Source organism: Sceloporus occidentalis, unplaced genomic scaffold (assembly GCF_023333645.1).
Source record: "Sceloporus occidentalis isolate IW3139 unplaced genomic scaffold, rSceOcc1.0.p SCAF_5, whole genome shotgun sequence".
Taxonomy (NCBI): Eukaryota; Metazoa; Chordata; class Lepidosauria; order Squamata; family Phrynosomatidae; genus Sceloporus; species Sceloporus occidentalis.
In genome coordinates, this window is record NW_028316985.1 from 160024698 (window position 1) to 160041440 (window position 16743).

The window sequence follows — 16743 nt, forward strand, 5'->3', positions numbered from 1 at the left end:
TAAAAATGACAACGGAGTATCTACAAAAATTCAACCTAGGCAATGAGGAAATCAAAATAATTAAAGATTTTTCATACTTTGGATCAAACATTGAAGAGAAAGGAGGCTGCAGTCAAGAAATAAGGAGACTAGAAATGTGAAGTGATGAAATAACTAGACAAGATCCTAAAGAATAAAGATATACAATTGGGTACTAAAGTTAGAATTATTGTATTCCTCATCACCATGTATGGATATGAGAGCTGGAGGAAAGTGATTAAAAAGAACATCAAGTTATTTGAGATGTGGTGCTGGAGAAGAGTGCTGAGAATACCGAGGACAGCTAAAAAGACAAACAAGTGGGAACAGATCAAGGCTGAACTTTCCTGGAAGATGATCAACTTCAGGCTGTCATAGTTGGGCGACATCTTGAGAACGCATGACGCTAGACAATTATGGCATGCTAGACTCAGTTAAAGAGGTCATGAGTCTGAATCTACAAGACCTAAGCAGAGCAGTGGAGAATACATGGTGGCCAAGAGTGAGGGTTGATTTGAGGGCCATTAACAAAGCATACTTTTTAAAACAGAATGTTGTTAAAGGACCAGCTTAGGGTGCTGTATCATTTTAAGTGTTTTAAAAATTTATCTTTTTAACTGTATTTTTATTCTTTCAATAATTAATAAGTAATCTATTTTAATATTGTAACAAAATATATCACTTTTCTATGTTTTTAACTGTATTGTTATTTTAATGTCGCGAGCTGCTCTGGGTCCTAGTTTAGGGAAAAGTGGGATATAAATAAATGTAGAAATAATAATACTTGTTAAAATAAAGTTGAAAAACATGCCTGTCAAATGACCATCCTTTATGAGTGGTTAAATACAATTAATCATTTTGGTAACATATCAACGGTCTTCAGAAGCAAAAGCAGATAGTACTCACCAACTATACTGGCATCACTTTCAGGCAACGTGGGAACAGGTTTATTTTTTACTGTTTTGGGGAACATACCAGGTTTTCTTGGTGCATCTTCTGGTGGATTATTCAAGAACTTAAATGCAAAAAAAATAAATAAAAATAAAAATAAATCTGAGCCTTGTGAAATAGTAGCTGCTAGTTATGAACAAAGGAAAATTCCGTTCACATGTAGAATTTGTTGCATTGAAGTCATCCCCAAGAGATGACTGACTTAATGATCATTATCATAAATAGTGTTACAATTAAATATTCTGGCATGATGCAACTGTACTACAGGTACTGAAATAATAAATTTTGGAGTCAAGCACAAGGGCAGGAAAAAGCAGCCAGAAGCTGCACTGCCCACAATCATGGCAACTGCACAGCCCGCTCTTAAAGCAGGCCATCGCTGTGGACCCCAAATGGACTGCTGGCAAGAATCCCTTTTTGGCACTCCTTTTTCCAGTGGCCCCGGGTCACCTTAGGCAGCCTCAAGTTAGCTTCCAGCTGCTCTGGAGGTGTGCATCATGTACATGCCCCCACCCCCAAAGTGGCTGGAAGCTGCTCTATCTTGCCTGTGTATTTCAGGCCAAAGATGGCAGAGGACAAAAACTGTATGTTTTGCACCAAAAATGGAAAGGGTTGAGTCCAGACATGTTCTATATAGGGAAAGGCTTTTTATCTCCATGGAACAGGAACTGACAGTAGTTTGTGTGTTTGCTTGGTGGTTTTTTTTTTTTTGGGGGGGGGGGGGAGAGACCATTTTTATCAATGTTGCCTCCCTCCCAAAATCATGTGCCAATTCCACCCTGCTCCATATTGTCTGACAACCTTCTAAAACAGATTTTGAATGGCTACACAGACCACAAGTAATAGGGACTCTGCGAAAGTCACTTCCTCCTCACCTTCCTGAGTGGGAGAATCCAACAATCTATTCTTTTTCCTTTTCAGTAGGAGTTAATCATGAAATATATTTATTTTACAGGTTTGTTTACTTTCATTGCACACACAGAACCCGACATGTTCAGTGACATTACATAACTATCGCCATAAAGATTCACACTGAACTTTAAAAAAAAAAAGATATAGAAATCAAAATTGTGTAGACATGAAAATAAACACACACAGGGTCTGGTAACATCCATAACTGACCTCAATTGCTTTTTCTGCTTGCTCCTTTGTTTCAAATTCAACAAATGCAAATCCTTTTGGGTCCCTTGTCGTCTTATAACGAGGTATGCTGATATAAACTACGTTGCCACATTTCCCAAATACACGTTCAATCCAACTGTGGTTGACATTTTTAGGAAGCAATTCCTAAAACAAATTAAAAAACAGAAAAGATAAAGAATGTAGTTGTTGTTAGTATACACAAATGCTGTATTCACTTAAGAGCTTGAATCCTGACTACATATTTTAGTATCTCATAAATGTAATACATTACACTTTTAACAGGAAATATGTAACATATGGATTTCTATGTAGTTATCATCTACTGGGACCACTGACTTTTGTAAGGTTTTGAAAGAGAAAAGGTCTTTCAAAGCTACTATCTTATTCCTTAAAATTTCATAAAGATTAAATCTCACAAGAAACGATTGTAGCATCTGCTAGCAAACTTGATTTCAAAGCCTTTCATATGTGGTGGCATAAGCAGAAAATCAGTAGATCCCAAGAGAAAGGGCTGCCAAAACATTTTTGAATAAAGTTTTTTTTCCCTGCAATGAAGTACTATCTGATATGTGAATGGTTAAACTGGCTAAAGCCAAAGGATTAGCAATTTGACTCTAGTCTGAGAAGTAAAATTTCTATGCAGCCTTCATTTAGCAGCCCACCAAGACAGAGAAAAGTTATTAATATTCCTTTGTACATGGTAGTATCTACTGTATGAAGCATCTACATTTATTTTAATCTGATATAACATTCACTTCTTGTCCAGTCTCAGTAGTCTCAGTAGGATGAACCTCAATCATAGGCCAAGAAATTATTAGTTTGCCAAGTATACGTTCCCAAGTTCCCCCTAATGCAAAAAAACAAAAAGGAAAAGGAATAGAAGAAAAAGGAAAAAACTTTCAAATGTCATTAGCTGTAGCAAGGAAACAGTTTTTTACATCCAGAGTTATGAAATTACTGTGGCAAAGCACATAAGTGCCTGTGTGTGTTTTCCAATTTAGGGTTTGGGTTCTGGATTACATTAAACTATGGTTCAGTTTTTTTTAAAAAAAAACTAAGCTTCTAATTTCTGACTTGTGGTTCTGCTGAAAGGTGTGAGAAGAAAAAGCAATCTTTGGAGTAAGCTAACTAATTCTGGTACTGTTAAAATGTGGCCGACTGTCAGCAACTTGCCCAACATACTGTGATCAAAATTGCTTGATTTGTACTTTGACTTTGATGCTATAATTAATACAGGCCCATAGATGAAAATTAGGCCCATGCTTGTCCAGTGATAATGTATTGTTTTCAATTTGTACAGCCCAAGGATGTAGAGTCACAGCATGAGGGTTAGAGCCTTGCCATTCCTGGCTTATTACAAAGAAAAGAATGACACTGGCTGAGTGGCTGAAGGGAGTAGTCAGTGCCTTACTAAAACAAGGCAGAGTTCCACGTGTCTTGGGGGCACTATGTTAAAGTGGCTTCATTACTACCTGGAGAGGCAAACCCATAATCTGGCACTGGGACAGTCTTGTTTGATCCTATGCTGCATGGCCTGTGCAGTCCCTCAGGGCTCAGTTCTGTCCCGCTATGCTATTTAAGATATCTATGAAACTGCTGAATGAGGTCATCTGTGGTTTCGGGGGTTCAATGTCATCAGTATAGAAAAAGAGACAATGACCACCAATAAAGTGTTTCAGTCTTAAAACGATGTCTGCCATTAGTAACGGACTGCATGAGGGCAAACAAAAGTGCTTCTGGTCAGTTAAAAGGCAATAGAAATTCAATCTATACTGGACAGTGTTAATGCTGTTCTTGTTCAGCCTGTGTATACTCCTGGATTCAATCCTGAGCCTGGAAGCTCAAGTTTCAGCAGTAGCCAGGAGTGCATTTGTACAGTTATGGCTTGTATGCTAGTTGCAGCCATCCCTAGAGATGTCAGATCTGGCCACAGTGACACATGCATTAGTTACATCCCATCTGGATTACTGCACTTTGTTCTACACTGAACTGCTTTTGAAGAGTGGAGAAACTTGTGCTGATCCAACGAGCTGCAGCAAACTTGTTAACTGTGTCCACAGTTAAGCATACAATCCCCTTGCCGCAAAAGCTCCATGGGCAGCTGGTCCATTTTCAAGCACCATTCAAAGTGCTGATTATGATCTGTGAAGCCCTATACAACGCAGGTTTAGGTTATTTCAAGGATCGTATTCTTGCATATTAACCTGTCCATGTTTAGAAATCTTCTTGGGAGACTCTTTCCTTTGTTCTACAACCCACCCATGTGCATCTGGTGGGAAGAAAGGACAGGGCCTTTTCAGTGGCTGGTGGTAGGCTGTCAAAACTCTCCATTCCTAGAGAGATTAGACTGGTGAAGACTTGGCAGGGCTTTGACAACTGATTGCTTAGGGTGAATAGGCCTTGCATAATGGCTGGACTGTCTATTTGCTTTTTATTTTTAATAGTCAATGTTTTAATGTGTTTTAATTATGTGATAGTTTAACTACATTTTTTACATCTGTATGCTGTGAATTGTTAGTTATGTTTATTTTAATTGTTGTAAGCTGCCTTGAGACCTATACTGGGGAAAATGGGATATAAATATAAACAACAGTAACATTTTAGTGTTCTATCTGAATGCAATCAAGGAACATGCAGCAAACAGCAGACACCTGAAGCATACAGATGAGGTTGCTTAACAATCAAAATGACAAAATAATCTCTGCACAGAAAATTCCAATTGTTCCAAAAATCATGAAAAAGTACTGTAACAATATTTCATTACTCCTTTCCAAAGATAGAGTAATAATATTCCATTCAATTTTAGAGAAGGAGCAAGAGGAGATTAAAATGAAAGCCATCTTACCACATACACTGTACGATTATCAACATCTTTTGGTTCTTCACCCAGTGGTTGCCGTCTTCTTAGCCTAGTGCCTTCTAGATCCAACTATAGAAAACAAGCTAATTAGGGGAATCTTTGCCACAACTGTTCTTCTCATTCAATATTTTAAAACAAAACCACCAAAACAGAAAGAAGCTTTCTTCTCACCTCTACCACAGATGAACTTTTAACTGCTCGTGCAATAAGTTTTCTATCAGTTGTTAACTTTTTCATTTTGTTAAAAGAAACCAGAAGTGATATGTCAACATCTAAAAACAAGAATATTGAAATTAAGGCAGGAAAATATAAAGACGTTATCGAGAAGGATAGAGAGATTGGTCTCAAGAATCGTCTGTCTGAAGGAATGATTTCCCCTCCATTACAAAAATGGAAGAGAGGAACTGAACAAGAATAAAAACACTTGCAGTTAGGCCTTTAGCAACATGGCTCTCAGGCACTGAGTTGTTGATATGAGACACATTAAGACAGGACCTAGCTAATTTACCCTGAGCTCTGTGCCTTGTCATATTTTGAAAAACATATTCCAAATGGTATTTAGACCCTGCACTATGACTTACAAGTACAATTTTGGATCCCAGAATTAGAAACATGAATGACCAAGAATATGTTTCCCAAGAGTCAGCAAGAATATAAAAATGTGATTAATTATCAACTTCATAAAGCACAAACTCACATCCATCTCTAGATTTTTCAATTTGTTCTCGAAGAAATCTGTCCTTGTGAAGATTTACATCACCGAACCAGAAGTCCACTTGCTTTGCTATATCCGAAAGCACTTGTTTAACTCTAGACCTTTTCTTTTTTTCTCGTTCCTTTCTTTGTTCAGTAGTTTCTTTCTCCATGCCTTTGTTTCTTACAGCTTCTGTCTCCATTTCCATCATACTGTTACCTGAAAGTGAATATAGTGTGATAATTGATTTTAGGCTCATAATTATCCAGTGATCCCTTGAATCTTTATAACACCAAGATTTCTTCAATGTTGTCTTTTAGAATCCTGACCTTTGTTCCTTTATTATACATGTTTGAAGTAGATAAGTGCATTTACTTTTTAATGAAGAGGATAGTTTTTATGGTCACTGAGGTGGGGTGGGGGAGATGGGAGGGGATGCCTGGGCATCACCAATGCCACTAAGTGCATAAGCCCCAGTCTCCCCTCCACTCCCCACTCTGACACTCACTTACCTCTCTTGTTCCCTCCCTCTCTGCCCTGTGCTCACACCGAAGGTACCTAAGGCCTTTGCATGCACAAGCCCCAGCTCCCCTCTCCACCCTGACACTCGCATCCCTCTCTTCCCATCTGCCCACAGTGGCAGTCAGTGCTGCTTTTGGTGTTTGCAAGGGGCAGATGGAAGGAGAGCTTGGGCTCCCATGCACAGTAGCAGCAGTGGGTGCCTTTGGTGTGATGCCTGAGCTTTATATAGTGTGATATAGTCCTTTTATATAATGTATGCTGGCCATAGACCGTAATAATAAATTTCATTTATATAATGGACTCAAGCATCCATGTTTTTGGGTATCCATGGGGAGGTCCTGGAATCAATCCCCATGGATAAAGAGGGTGCACTGTACATTCCCTGTATGACTTTTCCAACAAAAGCTTTTCTGAACGAAATACAACAGTATCAAAATAGCACAATGGGAAGCCTCTCAAAGTAGAACTATGTTGCACAAGTTCATAAAAAATGGGAACAAAGTGAAACTTGTCCTGAAAAATCAGGTCTCTTCCTGCTGTGAGCTGACTCTTCAAGATGATTAAGGTCAATGTGCTTCCAATTACAGTTTCTAAGAATAAAGAAGATCATGTGCAGGACAGAAGTGCAATATCAGTGCAACTCCCCCACAAAGAGTCTTCAATTCCAAAACATCAATACACAATTAATTATAATGGAACGCACTGACAAAAGATAAGGTATTGTCCACCACACTTGGGCCAGTCATCATAACTGTCTCTGGCTAGAAAAGCAACAGCTACATGAGGAGGGATCGTGGCATTATTTCACACAGGCATATTTCTAAAACAATGTGGGACGGCAGTATCAAAAAGTTAGCCAAATACATCTGGTTTGACAATACTTTAACTACCGTAGCTCCATGCTATGGAATTCTGGGAACGGTACTTGGTTGTTTTCTGATTTACAGGCACTCCAAGGCAAACCTATCGTGGGGTTTTCTTGGCAAGTTCCTTCAGAGGGGTTTTGCCATCGCCATCCTCTGAGGCTGAGAGGGTGTGACTTGCACAAGGTCACCCAATGGGTTTCCATGGCCAAGCGGGGATTCGAACCCTGTTCTCCAGAGTCCTAGCCCAACGCTCAAACCACTATGAGGCGCAGCAGTGGCACCACAACAAACTACCATTCCCAGGATTCCCTAGCTTGGAGCCGAGGTGGTTAAAGCGGTCTCAAAGTGCACTATTTCTGAGGTGTGGATGCAGCTGCATCTACATGGCAGAATTAACGCCGTTTGGGACCACACCACCTTGGCTCAATGCAAGGGAATTCTGGGATCTGTAGTTTTGTGGGGCATCCAGCCTTCTCTGCCAGAGAGCTCTGGTGCCACTTCAAACTACAGTTCCCAGGAGCCCATCGCATTGAGCCGTGGCAGGTAAAGTGGATTATTTCCGCAATGTGGATGCAGCCACAGTCGGCCTCATGGTCCAAAACGCACTGCAGAAATGATCCCAGTTTGAGAGCGCTTTAACTGCCCTGGCTGAGTGCTAGGGAACCCTGGGAAGTGTAGTTTGTGGTGGAACCAAAGCTCTCTGACAACGAAGGCTCACTGTCTCACAGAACTGCAGTTCCCAGGGTTCCCTAGCACTGAGCCAGGGCAGTTAAAGCGGTCTCAAAGTGGGTTATTTCTGCAGTGTGTTTTGGACCCATGTGTTCTTGCTGTGAGCCTTGGGGCCACTTCCTGGGCTGGCGCATGCGCACATACCTCCCTCGCGGCGGGGGCGGGGTGTGTGTGTGTGTGTGTGTGTGCGCCTTCCCTCCCTCCCAAGGCCATCCCTTGCTTTCCCATCCGCAGCCCGCCTTGGACTAACCCGAAGCCTAAGGCGGCGACAGCAGGTCAAGGTCCCCTCCACAACGGCTCTCCTCGCGCTCCTCCTCCTCCTCCTCCTCACCAGGTTAAATTCTCGCGCGACAAACGGACGACCCCACTCTTCCCAACCACTATTGGTCGAATGGAGAGCGAATCGGACCCCCACCGGCCGCCGTCTCCGCGCATGCGCACAAAGGAGAACCTAGGCCGGCTTCCAGGAGGACCCTTTACGACCGATCGTCTCGCGACGCTCCTAGAGATAGGAAAATTAGACTGGCGCAAGCGCACGCCCGAGGACGCATGCGCAGTAGTCCCAAACACACACGAACAGGTATACAGTGTCTATAGAGGTATGTCTGTATCTATCTATAAACACATACATATATATATATATATACACACACACACATGCATATAAATATATCTGTATATATATGTGTGTGTGTGACTATGAGATATATATATATATATATATAGTTGCATATATATGCGTGTGTATCTGCATATATATATGTATATATACACACTATACATTGTAGTCCCAATATATATATATATATATATATATATAAACACTCTAGAGAGAGAGAGTGTATGTGTATATATCATAGTGACAAATGTGTGTGTATATATACACACAAATGCATATGTGTGTGTGTATATATATATATATATATATATGCATATAAATATAAGTGTATATATACACACACACATATATACACAAATATATGTATACATATATAAGTATACATACATATATATATATAGTGTCTTGTCTGTATGTCTATATATGTATATATCTTATAAATGTGTGTGTTTGTATGTATATATATATATATATATAAACAAAGAAAGAGAAAAGGCATTATGGAGGGGCATTGGAGCTGACCTCTGTTGTAAAATAAAAATGACAGCCAAAGTATTTTATGGCATTTTCATGGCTCTAATGGAGCCCACTCCAGGGGCAAAGATTTTGCAGTTCAATGGAGCACATTCAGCTTTATTATTATTATTATTATTATTATTATTATAATATTCATATTCCACTCCTCCCCCCAAAAAACCCAAAATTGGGACTCAAAGCGGCTCACACTTTAAAAGCACGGTACAATTAAAAATGTACAAATGTGGTTTAGATCTGCAAAGACTTCGGGTGCAGCCTCACACTGGAATCCTGGGCTATTTAGTTTGGAGAGCGCCAGAGGCTGAAGGCCTGTTCTCTCATGGGTTCATTGAGACTCCAGCCTGAGGAGTGGATTTTTGTCTTAATACTGGGATTCGCTGGTGGAATGTGGACGTTCACCAAAATAAGCAGAGTACTACCTGGTGTGTGCGGCTTATTTAACATTGTTTGATATTATAGATAAGTAAATAAGGGCCATGGCCTTAGGGCCTCCATAGTGACAACACAACAGCAATAAAAATAATCAGGAGGAGAAGGAGCAAGAACAACAGCTGCTGTTTTTTCCCCTCTTCTAGTGGTTCTCAAACTCTGGCCTTCCAGGGGTTTTGGACTTCAGCTCCCAGAATCCCAGACCATTAGCCAAGAGGGCTGAGGCTTCTGGGAGTTGAAGTCTAAAACTAACCCTGGCAGGCCAGAGTTTGGGAACCACAGCGTGTGGGCAAAGGATAGTGCCGCTCTATCCGCTAAGACTCTGTGGTCAAAGCATAAGCCGTTCGCGTCAGTGAACCCGGAAGTGACGTCACCCACCGCTCCCCATTTCCTAACTCTATGGCGTTCATTCTGTCGCGCAGGGAAGACGTCATCGCCAGCTGGTTGAGCGGGAAACTTCATAAGGTCCGAAGGAGGCTTGGACTTTTTAGTAAGACGTAAGAAATAATCCGGTTTGACACCGCTTTAACTGCCCTGGCTCAATGCTAAATTCAATTCTTTGCTTAAACGCAGGCTGCGCTGTATAACTTTTAACCAATCGCATTTCCAATTAAATGAACTAACAAAGGAGCTTCCATATTTTACACTGAAGCCCTAATGTCTCTGCAATGAAAGATGCCTCGGGAAGGAGGCACTTTGTGGCAGCTGTATGGCATTAGAGTGAATGGAACAGCCTGCTTTATAACAATACTAGTCCTGCCCCTGTCATTCAGTTACACAAAGACATTGCTACGCTATACATAGGTTTACCTGCTTAGCTCAGCTTGTTTATTAACCATTGTAACGGTTTTTGCATTTCTGTCATATTTCAGAGACATATCCACACAGACACACTGTGTCTCTGTTCGTAGAAAATTCCCTTCATGGCTCAGATTATGTGGGCTGCGTCCATGAAGCTCAGGCTAGACATTTCTTCTTCTCAGATACTGTACTCTAAAAGGTGGCACTGGGTTCCTTTACTTGTTTCTAGGCAAAACACGGCTATCTCTGAAGGTCAATAAAAATAAGAGAGAAATGTGTCCTAGATTAAATTGCTTTCTGTGATACTAGTGCGAAGAAGAAATGTTTATTGATTAGCCCTTAGGCCATTTCAGAATAACACGAAATAACACTAAAACAAGTAAAACACACTATAAAGCCCTATAGAAAGAACTAAAATGTAACAACACAGAATCTGAAATGTACATAGAGTACTGTATGGATGTCATATAAATGCAAAACAATATAAGTACATTAGAATACAGTACCTAAAAATGAGACGTAGTTTAAAAACTGATCATAAAAATCTGTACCACAGGTTCAAGATACCAAAATGGGTAAAAACATAAAAACGAATGTATTACAGCATTAAGATGATAATACATAAAGTAATAAAACTGACTTAGTGGGACTTACCTCTGAATAAATATTTATTTATATTAATATTACAGGGAGTCTAAGTTGTTGATTACATTGTGTAAAAGTGGTTATAAACAGGATACATGAATCTCTCTACATTCCAGCCAATATTGATCAAAACACACTGTAGAAATAATCCAGTTTAAGATCGCTTTAACTTCCCTGATTCAATACTAGGGAATTCTGGGAGCTGTAATTTTATGAGACAATTTCCCCTTCTCTGTCAGACAATTAACTACATTTCCCAGGATTCACTAGCACTGAGCCAGGGCAGTTAGAGCGTTTTGGACCTAAATTCAGTTGACTTAAAATATGATATTTTCTTCCTCAGGTAATATGACCTTTCAAAGAACAGTTGATCAGTATACTCTTGTTTCACCAAAGTGATGGCTTGTCAGGAGTTTATTGTGAGTATTTGATATTTTAAGTATATTTAAATATATAGCTTGCATTTATCAGTATATTTCGAATTATTCATAGTTTAAAAATATAATGCCGTAAAAGTACATTCACATACTGTCAATTAAATGTGTATATTTTTATTTATCTAAATAGGTTTTATATACGCATCAGAAGACTAAAAAGTCTAAAGTGTGGCAAGATGGAATTTTGAAGGCCGCTGTTGGGGGAAATAAGGTAAAGTGTGTGCATTCAGTACAGTGTTATACCAATGACATTGGTAGCCGTCACTGTTGTGTTATTTAATGAAATACTTATCTGTATTTTTTTCTTCCTCTTACAGGCAATCTTATGTGATGAAAGAGGACAGGTTTTAGATAGTATTTTTGTGAAGTTCAAGGTATATGCTTTGTTTTTTCCTACTGTGCTTATAATATATGGGTAGTAGCTTTAGATGGTATTCATTTGATTTAAAATTTATTCTGCTAATTTATCTTTACATATCTCTAAGGTGTCTGCTCTGCAGCTCATCATTAGTACGTCTATCTATCTATATATATATATATATATCCTCAGTTGCCTCATCTCAAGTACTACAAAGAATTTTAGGACTACTGCGATTACCAGAAATACATGCTGTATTTATACGAATATAATATAAAATACTTTTACTTCTCAGTATTCAGCAAAGGACAAATATGTAAGATATTTTTAAAAGAGTATTATCCCAAATCAGCATGATGTGCTTTACAGCCAAAGTTTCAAACACATGTTCAAAGTGTATTTTATGGCAAGGTTGTGTGAGTTTTCCAGAAAAGGATACATCAAGTTATATTAGCTGACAGTAGGATCATGGTTACGTTGTGATTTCTGGCAATTTATTGTCATATAATGTTTATATCAGTTTCTGGAATTCTCCGCTTTTATATATGAGGGGAAACAATTTTTCATATTCCTTGAGTGCGGAATTAAGTAGCCATGCATTAATTTATTCTAAATGTTTGAGGAAAAAGGAGTAATTTGAATTTTGAGTTCCTGAAGCTCTTATTAAAAAAAGGCTGCTAATCAGAAACAAGACTGAATTGATTTGACTCAGTCCCAAAAATGAATGTTTACAAAACTAACTTGGGAAATTATGTATGGAATCATAATTGGGATAGATATTGCATGAATAGTATAATATGCAAATTGTTTAATGGGTTTATTCATGTAAACTTGCTACCACATAACATTTTTTTATTCTCTCCCTTTAGATAAAACCTGGAGATGACCTAGAATGTGATAAATACTTAATAACAGTTGAATCTAAAAAAGTTTCTGGAACTGGCTATAGTGATCAGCCAAAGGACACAGATGGGCCAAAGTTAATAAGAAATGATTTGAAGTCCTTTGCCTCTTCATCCCTACACCTTCCAACTGGATTAAAACGGAAATATATGGTATGTTGCTTCTCCTTTTTACATATATTGGTACATGTGCACACTGAGTGAAAGCCAAAAGGTTTTGTAAGTCAGAAACATCTTTGTGTTAGCTGCCTTTGACTTCATCTTATGAAAACAACATGAAAGAGATACCTCCAAGCCTCCAGTGCCAAACTGTTCTACTCAGGTCTTGTAGGATCAGAGACATAATCTCTTCCTCTCTTTCTTCTGCCCTCCACCTTTCCTACTGTTGCTGTCTTTTCTAATGAGTCATGTCTTCTCATGATGTGTCCAAAGTATGACAGCTCCAATTTAGTAATCTTTGTTCTGAGGGAGAGTTCTGGCTTAATCTGTTCTCAGACAGAAAAATCTAGCTAAATAGATTTTGGTAAATTAACAAGCATATACACAGTCTGTACTTTAAATACACACAACAGTTTAACAATGAGTAGTCTTGTCTCTACCTGTCTTCAGTATAAAGTGAGTTCCATCACAATTTTAAGTTGCATCAATAAAAGTATAGTATCTAGCTCAAGGGAAGTAATAGTGCCACTCTATTCTGATTTGGTCAGGCCCCACCTGGAATACTGTGTCCAGTTCTGGACACCACAATTCAAAAAGGATGTTGAGAAACTGAAGCGTGTCCAAAGGAGGACGATCAAAATGGTGAAGGGTCTGGAAACCCAGCTGGGGATGTTTAGCCTGGAGAAGAGAAGGTTAAGAGGTGATATGATAGCCCTGTTTAAATATTTAAAAGGATGTCATATTGAGGAGTGAGCAAGCTTGTTTTCTGCTGCTCCAGAGAACAGGACCCGGAACAATGGATGCAAGCTCCAGGAAAACAGATTCCACCTCAACATTAGGGCAGTAAGAGCTGTTCGACAGTGGAACACACTCCTTCGGAGTGTAGTGGAGTCTCCTTCCTTGGAGGTCTTTAAACAGAGGCTTGATGGCCATCTGTCGGGGATGCTTTGATTGAGATTTTCTGCATGGCAGGGGGTTGGACTGGATGGCCCTTGTGGTCTCTTCCAATTCTATGATTCTATGATAAGGTAATAAAAATTGCCTGCTGGTTACTTAATATGGAAAATGCTATATGAACAGTGATTAGTTACAGATAAAATACTTGTAGATTAATTGGTGAAGGATGCTACATAACTAAAGCTAATTATTAGTAAAGTAATACCCAATCTATTCCATTTGATATCAAGTATCAGGAAAGCCTCCTGAAGCCACTGGTTCTGATGTAGCCCAGAAACCTGAGTGAAAAGCCAGATTTCAACCTGCACCGAAATGAAGCCAATGTCAGCACCATTTAGATTTCCAAATAAAGGGTTTTCTACAACCAGGGTTTAAGAAGGTTTTTAGTGCAGATTAACATCTGGGCAGAGGTGTGTGTGTGTGTGTGTGTATACACACAGGTGCACCCTTCCTCAGATATCACGGTCCCAACTAATTTAGAGTTTTTCATACAGAGCAAGCAATAGTACATGACCCTGTTTCTTAATATTAAGGTTTCAGTTTCTGAAATTGCCACAGACTTAAAATGTTCTTCTTTTAGGGTTTCAAAGGGCCACGTCAATTGGAGAAGAAAACAACAATAGAAGACCCTATAGTAGCAGTGTTACCTACAACCAAGGAAACCTATTCATCTTTTCCTTCTGAATTCTATGCCTCTTCCCCATTATTTTCTGTTCCTTGTAAGAAAAAGAAAGAGGCTTACCAATTTCCATTAAATAAGGATGATTTCATGAAGAATGATGGAGACACTGCATGTACCTCCTTTTCTCACTGTGCTGAGGAAAATAATACAGTACTGAATAAAAACTGTAATGCATATTCTGGACATTTGAAGCCAGTATTACAGATGAAAAGTGGAGTGGTCAAGACAGACTATTGTTCAAGCAGTAATGGGGTGGGTTCACAGAAAATTAGAAGTAAAGCAGACATTTTAACAATTCTGAATAGGGAACAAAAACATTCCAAAGCCCCTGAGATGGAAGCTTCTGCCTCACTGAAAAATCTACCATCAACTTTGATAAAATCAAAATTTCATCAAGAAAGTCTGTCTCCATGTGAACCATCAAGAAATACAGGCTGTTTGTTCCAAGAGAAGATGATACCTTTCTTGGGTTGCACAGACAATGCAAGCAAAGCAACCACAGAACACAAACAGCCAGTGCAATCCTCAGAAAACAGGGTGCAGACAAAAAGTCAGTGGGATGTTTATTTGCCATGTCCTTTAAGAAAACTAACAGATGAGGCAGAAATAGATGATGCTGAATGTAATAAGGATGTTAGTGATCCGCAACCAGTTTTAAATCAGTTTAAAAAGAGTGGCACTGGTAATGGGAGTGAATACAGTGAAGACCATGAAATTATTTCACAATTACCACTTTTGGGAATCAGTACTTATCCTGTTACTGAAAGTTCTGTCAAAAACCATTCAGAGAAGTTTGTACAACCTGAATGTGTCATGAGTAAAGAGAGTGACATTGAAGCTGTGCCATCTTTTGATAGTATTCATTATTCAAAATGTGTCGGTGCATCAAAAACATTAGAAGAAAAACACACTAAACCCAAAAAACACATAATGACTGATAATTTGGAAGCATTCTGCCATCAGTCACAAAATGAATCTTCTCCAATAATAAGTTTTTCGGATAGTTCTTTGTGTGGAAATATTCATGACTCAACTCAGCAGTTTGCAGAGGTTAACTTCAATCTGTTGGAAACACTAGATTTCAGTGACACAGAAGTTGAAGAGCTTCCTGGAAATGGCATGATTTTACAGGGCCCATCCTGTTTTAAAGAGGAATGTAACACTAATACTCAAAAGAACCATAAAGAAATGTTATTTAGTGATAGTGAGAATGATAAGCTGCAATCAACATTTTTACAAGATAAAGAGGTGAATGATATTTCAGGATCTCAGTCACTGCAGCTTTGTGACACTGAAATGTCTAACAGAATTAAGGAAAATAGTGCAATTCTTCATTTCCTAAAAGAACCAAGACTTTCAAAGGCTGCAGCTGTTGACAAGAAAAGAGATGCAAATTCAACAATGAATCAAAACTTAGGTCATCATGGAAATCTTGTTTGTACTGATAGAGACTTATTAACAGACAGTGATATACCCTGTGAAGTGATTGATAATGAGTATCCTGATCAAACAATTCAACTTCAGAAAACAAATATACTTCCATGTGTTACAGCAACCTCAAATAGTTGTTTCATGGAAAAAAGTAATGAAAAATCTAGGGAAGTGAGAGCACATAATGACCAACTGATAGATATTTGTGATAACATGAAACCAGTTAATTCTTTGCTGACAATCACTGAAAAATATAATGGTACTAATAGTTCCCCCCAGTATGCTTCATCAAAAGATTCTGCTTCAGAAATAATGGATGAGCTGGATTTTAGGCCAGTTTCTGAAGCCTTAACTTGTAAGACTTTAGATAAATCAGAGATGAGTAAAATTGAATTGGAAAAAGGAGCAGATGTCTTGAATTATTCCTCCAAACCTAACAAAGAAAATGGAAAAGATTCTATTTCTTTGAAACCTGTAGATTCTTTAAGCTTTCCCCCAATGGAAAATAGTTTCAGACTGATAAGTTCACTTACTAAACACACCACAGCATTAGAGATGATTGAGGAAATGAATGTGGAAAATACTGGCATACTGTTCCAGAGGGATGAACTAACAGAAAAACATGAATTAACTGGACATGAAGGTTATTAGCTTATGTTTTTAAAAAGTATTAACATGTGACATGTTGAAATACTGTCTTTCACTGGTTTGCTTAGTGCCTCCCCCCATAGTTTAAGGGAAGCAAATTTGTTGTCGAAAATACAGTTCTGATTAATGTGCTTTGTACATGCAATGTTTTCTGCCATAATTTTTCCAGACCTGCTTAATGTATATGTCTAATGTATCTGGACCTCACATATCTGTTCATGATAACTTTTTACAAAGTTATATAAAGTGGGCCCTTGGTATCCGCTGGAGTTTTGTTATCAGAAATGACGAGTTTTATTGGTCTTTTGATAGGCTACCAATCAGATACATATCTTTAACCAGCTTCTTGTATAAG

General features: G+C 38.7%; 2 protein-coding genes across 10 annotated transcripts in view; one reads left to right on the forward strand and one right to left on the reverse strand.

The window, feature by feature from the left end:
• The window catches only part of LARP7 (La ribonucleoprotein 7, transcriptional regulator), a 37100-nt gene extending 28853 nt beyond the window's left edge, over window positions 1-8247 (reverse strand). For 2 of the 4 annotated variants that reach the window (XM_089525956.1, XM_089525953.1), the window contains exons 1-6: window positions 8034-8121; window positions 5670-5885; window positions 5144-5244; window positions 4958-5041; window positions 2092-2256; window positions 925-1033 (exon numbers count right to left, since the gene is read on the reverse strand). In XM_089525956.1, coding sequence (XP_089382082.1) covers window positions 925-1033; window positions 2092-2256; window positions 4958-5041; window positions 5144-5244; window positions 5670-5877 — 667 coding nt within the window. In that variant the 5' untranslated portion in view covers window positions 5878-5885; window positions 8034-8121. Of the gene's footprint in view, window positions 1-924; window positions 1034-2091; window positions 2257-4957; window positions 5042-5143; window positions 5245-5669; window positions 5886-7927; window positions 7982-8033 lie in introns of those variants that run through there. The other 2 variants (XM_089525954.1, XM_089525955.1) reach the window with 2 other exon arrangements.
• A 1507-nt stretch (window positions 8248-9754) lies between these two features.
• Window positions 9755-16743, forward strand: part of ZGRF1 (zinc finger GRF-type containing 1) — a 41493-nt gene continuing 34504 nt past the window's right edge. For 4 of the 6 annotated variants that reach the window (XM_089525946.1, XM_089525948.1, XM_089525949.1 and 1 more), the window contains exons 1-6: window positions 9779-9865; window positions 11158-11233; window positions 11382-11462; window positions 11569-11625; window positions 12479-12664; window positions 14208-16383. In XM_089525946.1, coding sequence (XP_089382072.1) covers window positions 11213-11233; window positions 11382-11462; window positions 11569-11625; window positions 12479-12664; window positions 14208-16383 — 2521 coding nt within the window. In that variant the 5' untranslated portion in view covers window positions 9779-9865; window positions 11158-11212. Of the gene's footprint in view, window positions 9866-11157; window positions 11234-11381; window positions 11463-11568; window positions 11626-12478; window positions 12665-14207; window positions 16384-16743 lie in introns of all 6 variants that reach the window. The other 2 variants (XM_089525947.1, XM_089525952.1) reach the window with 2 other exon arrangements.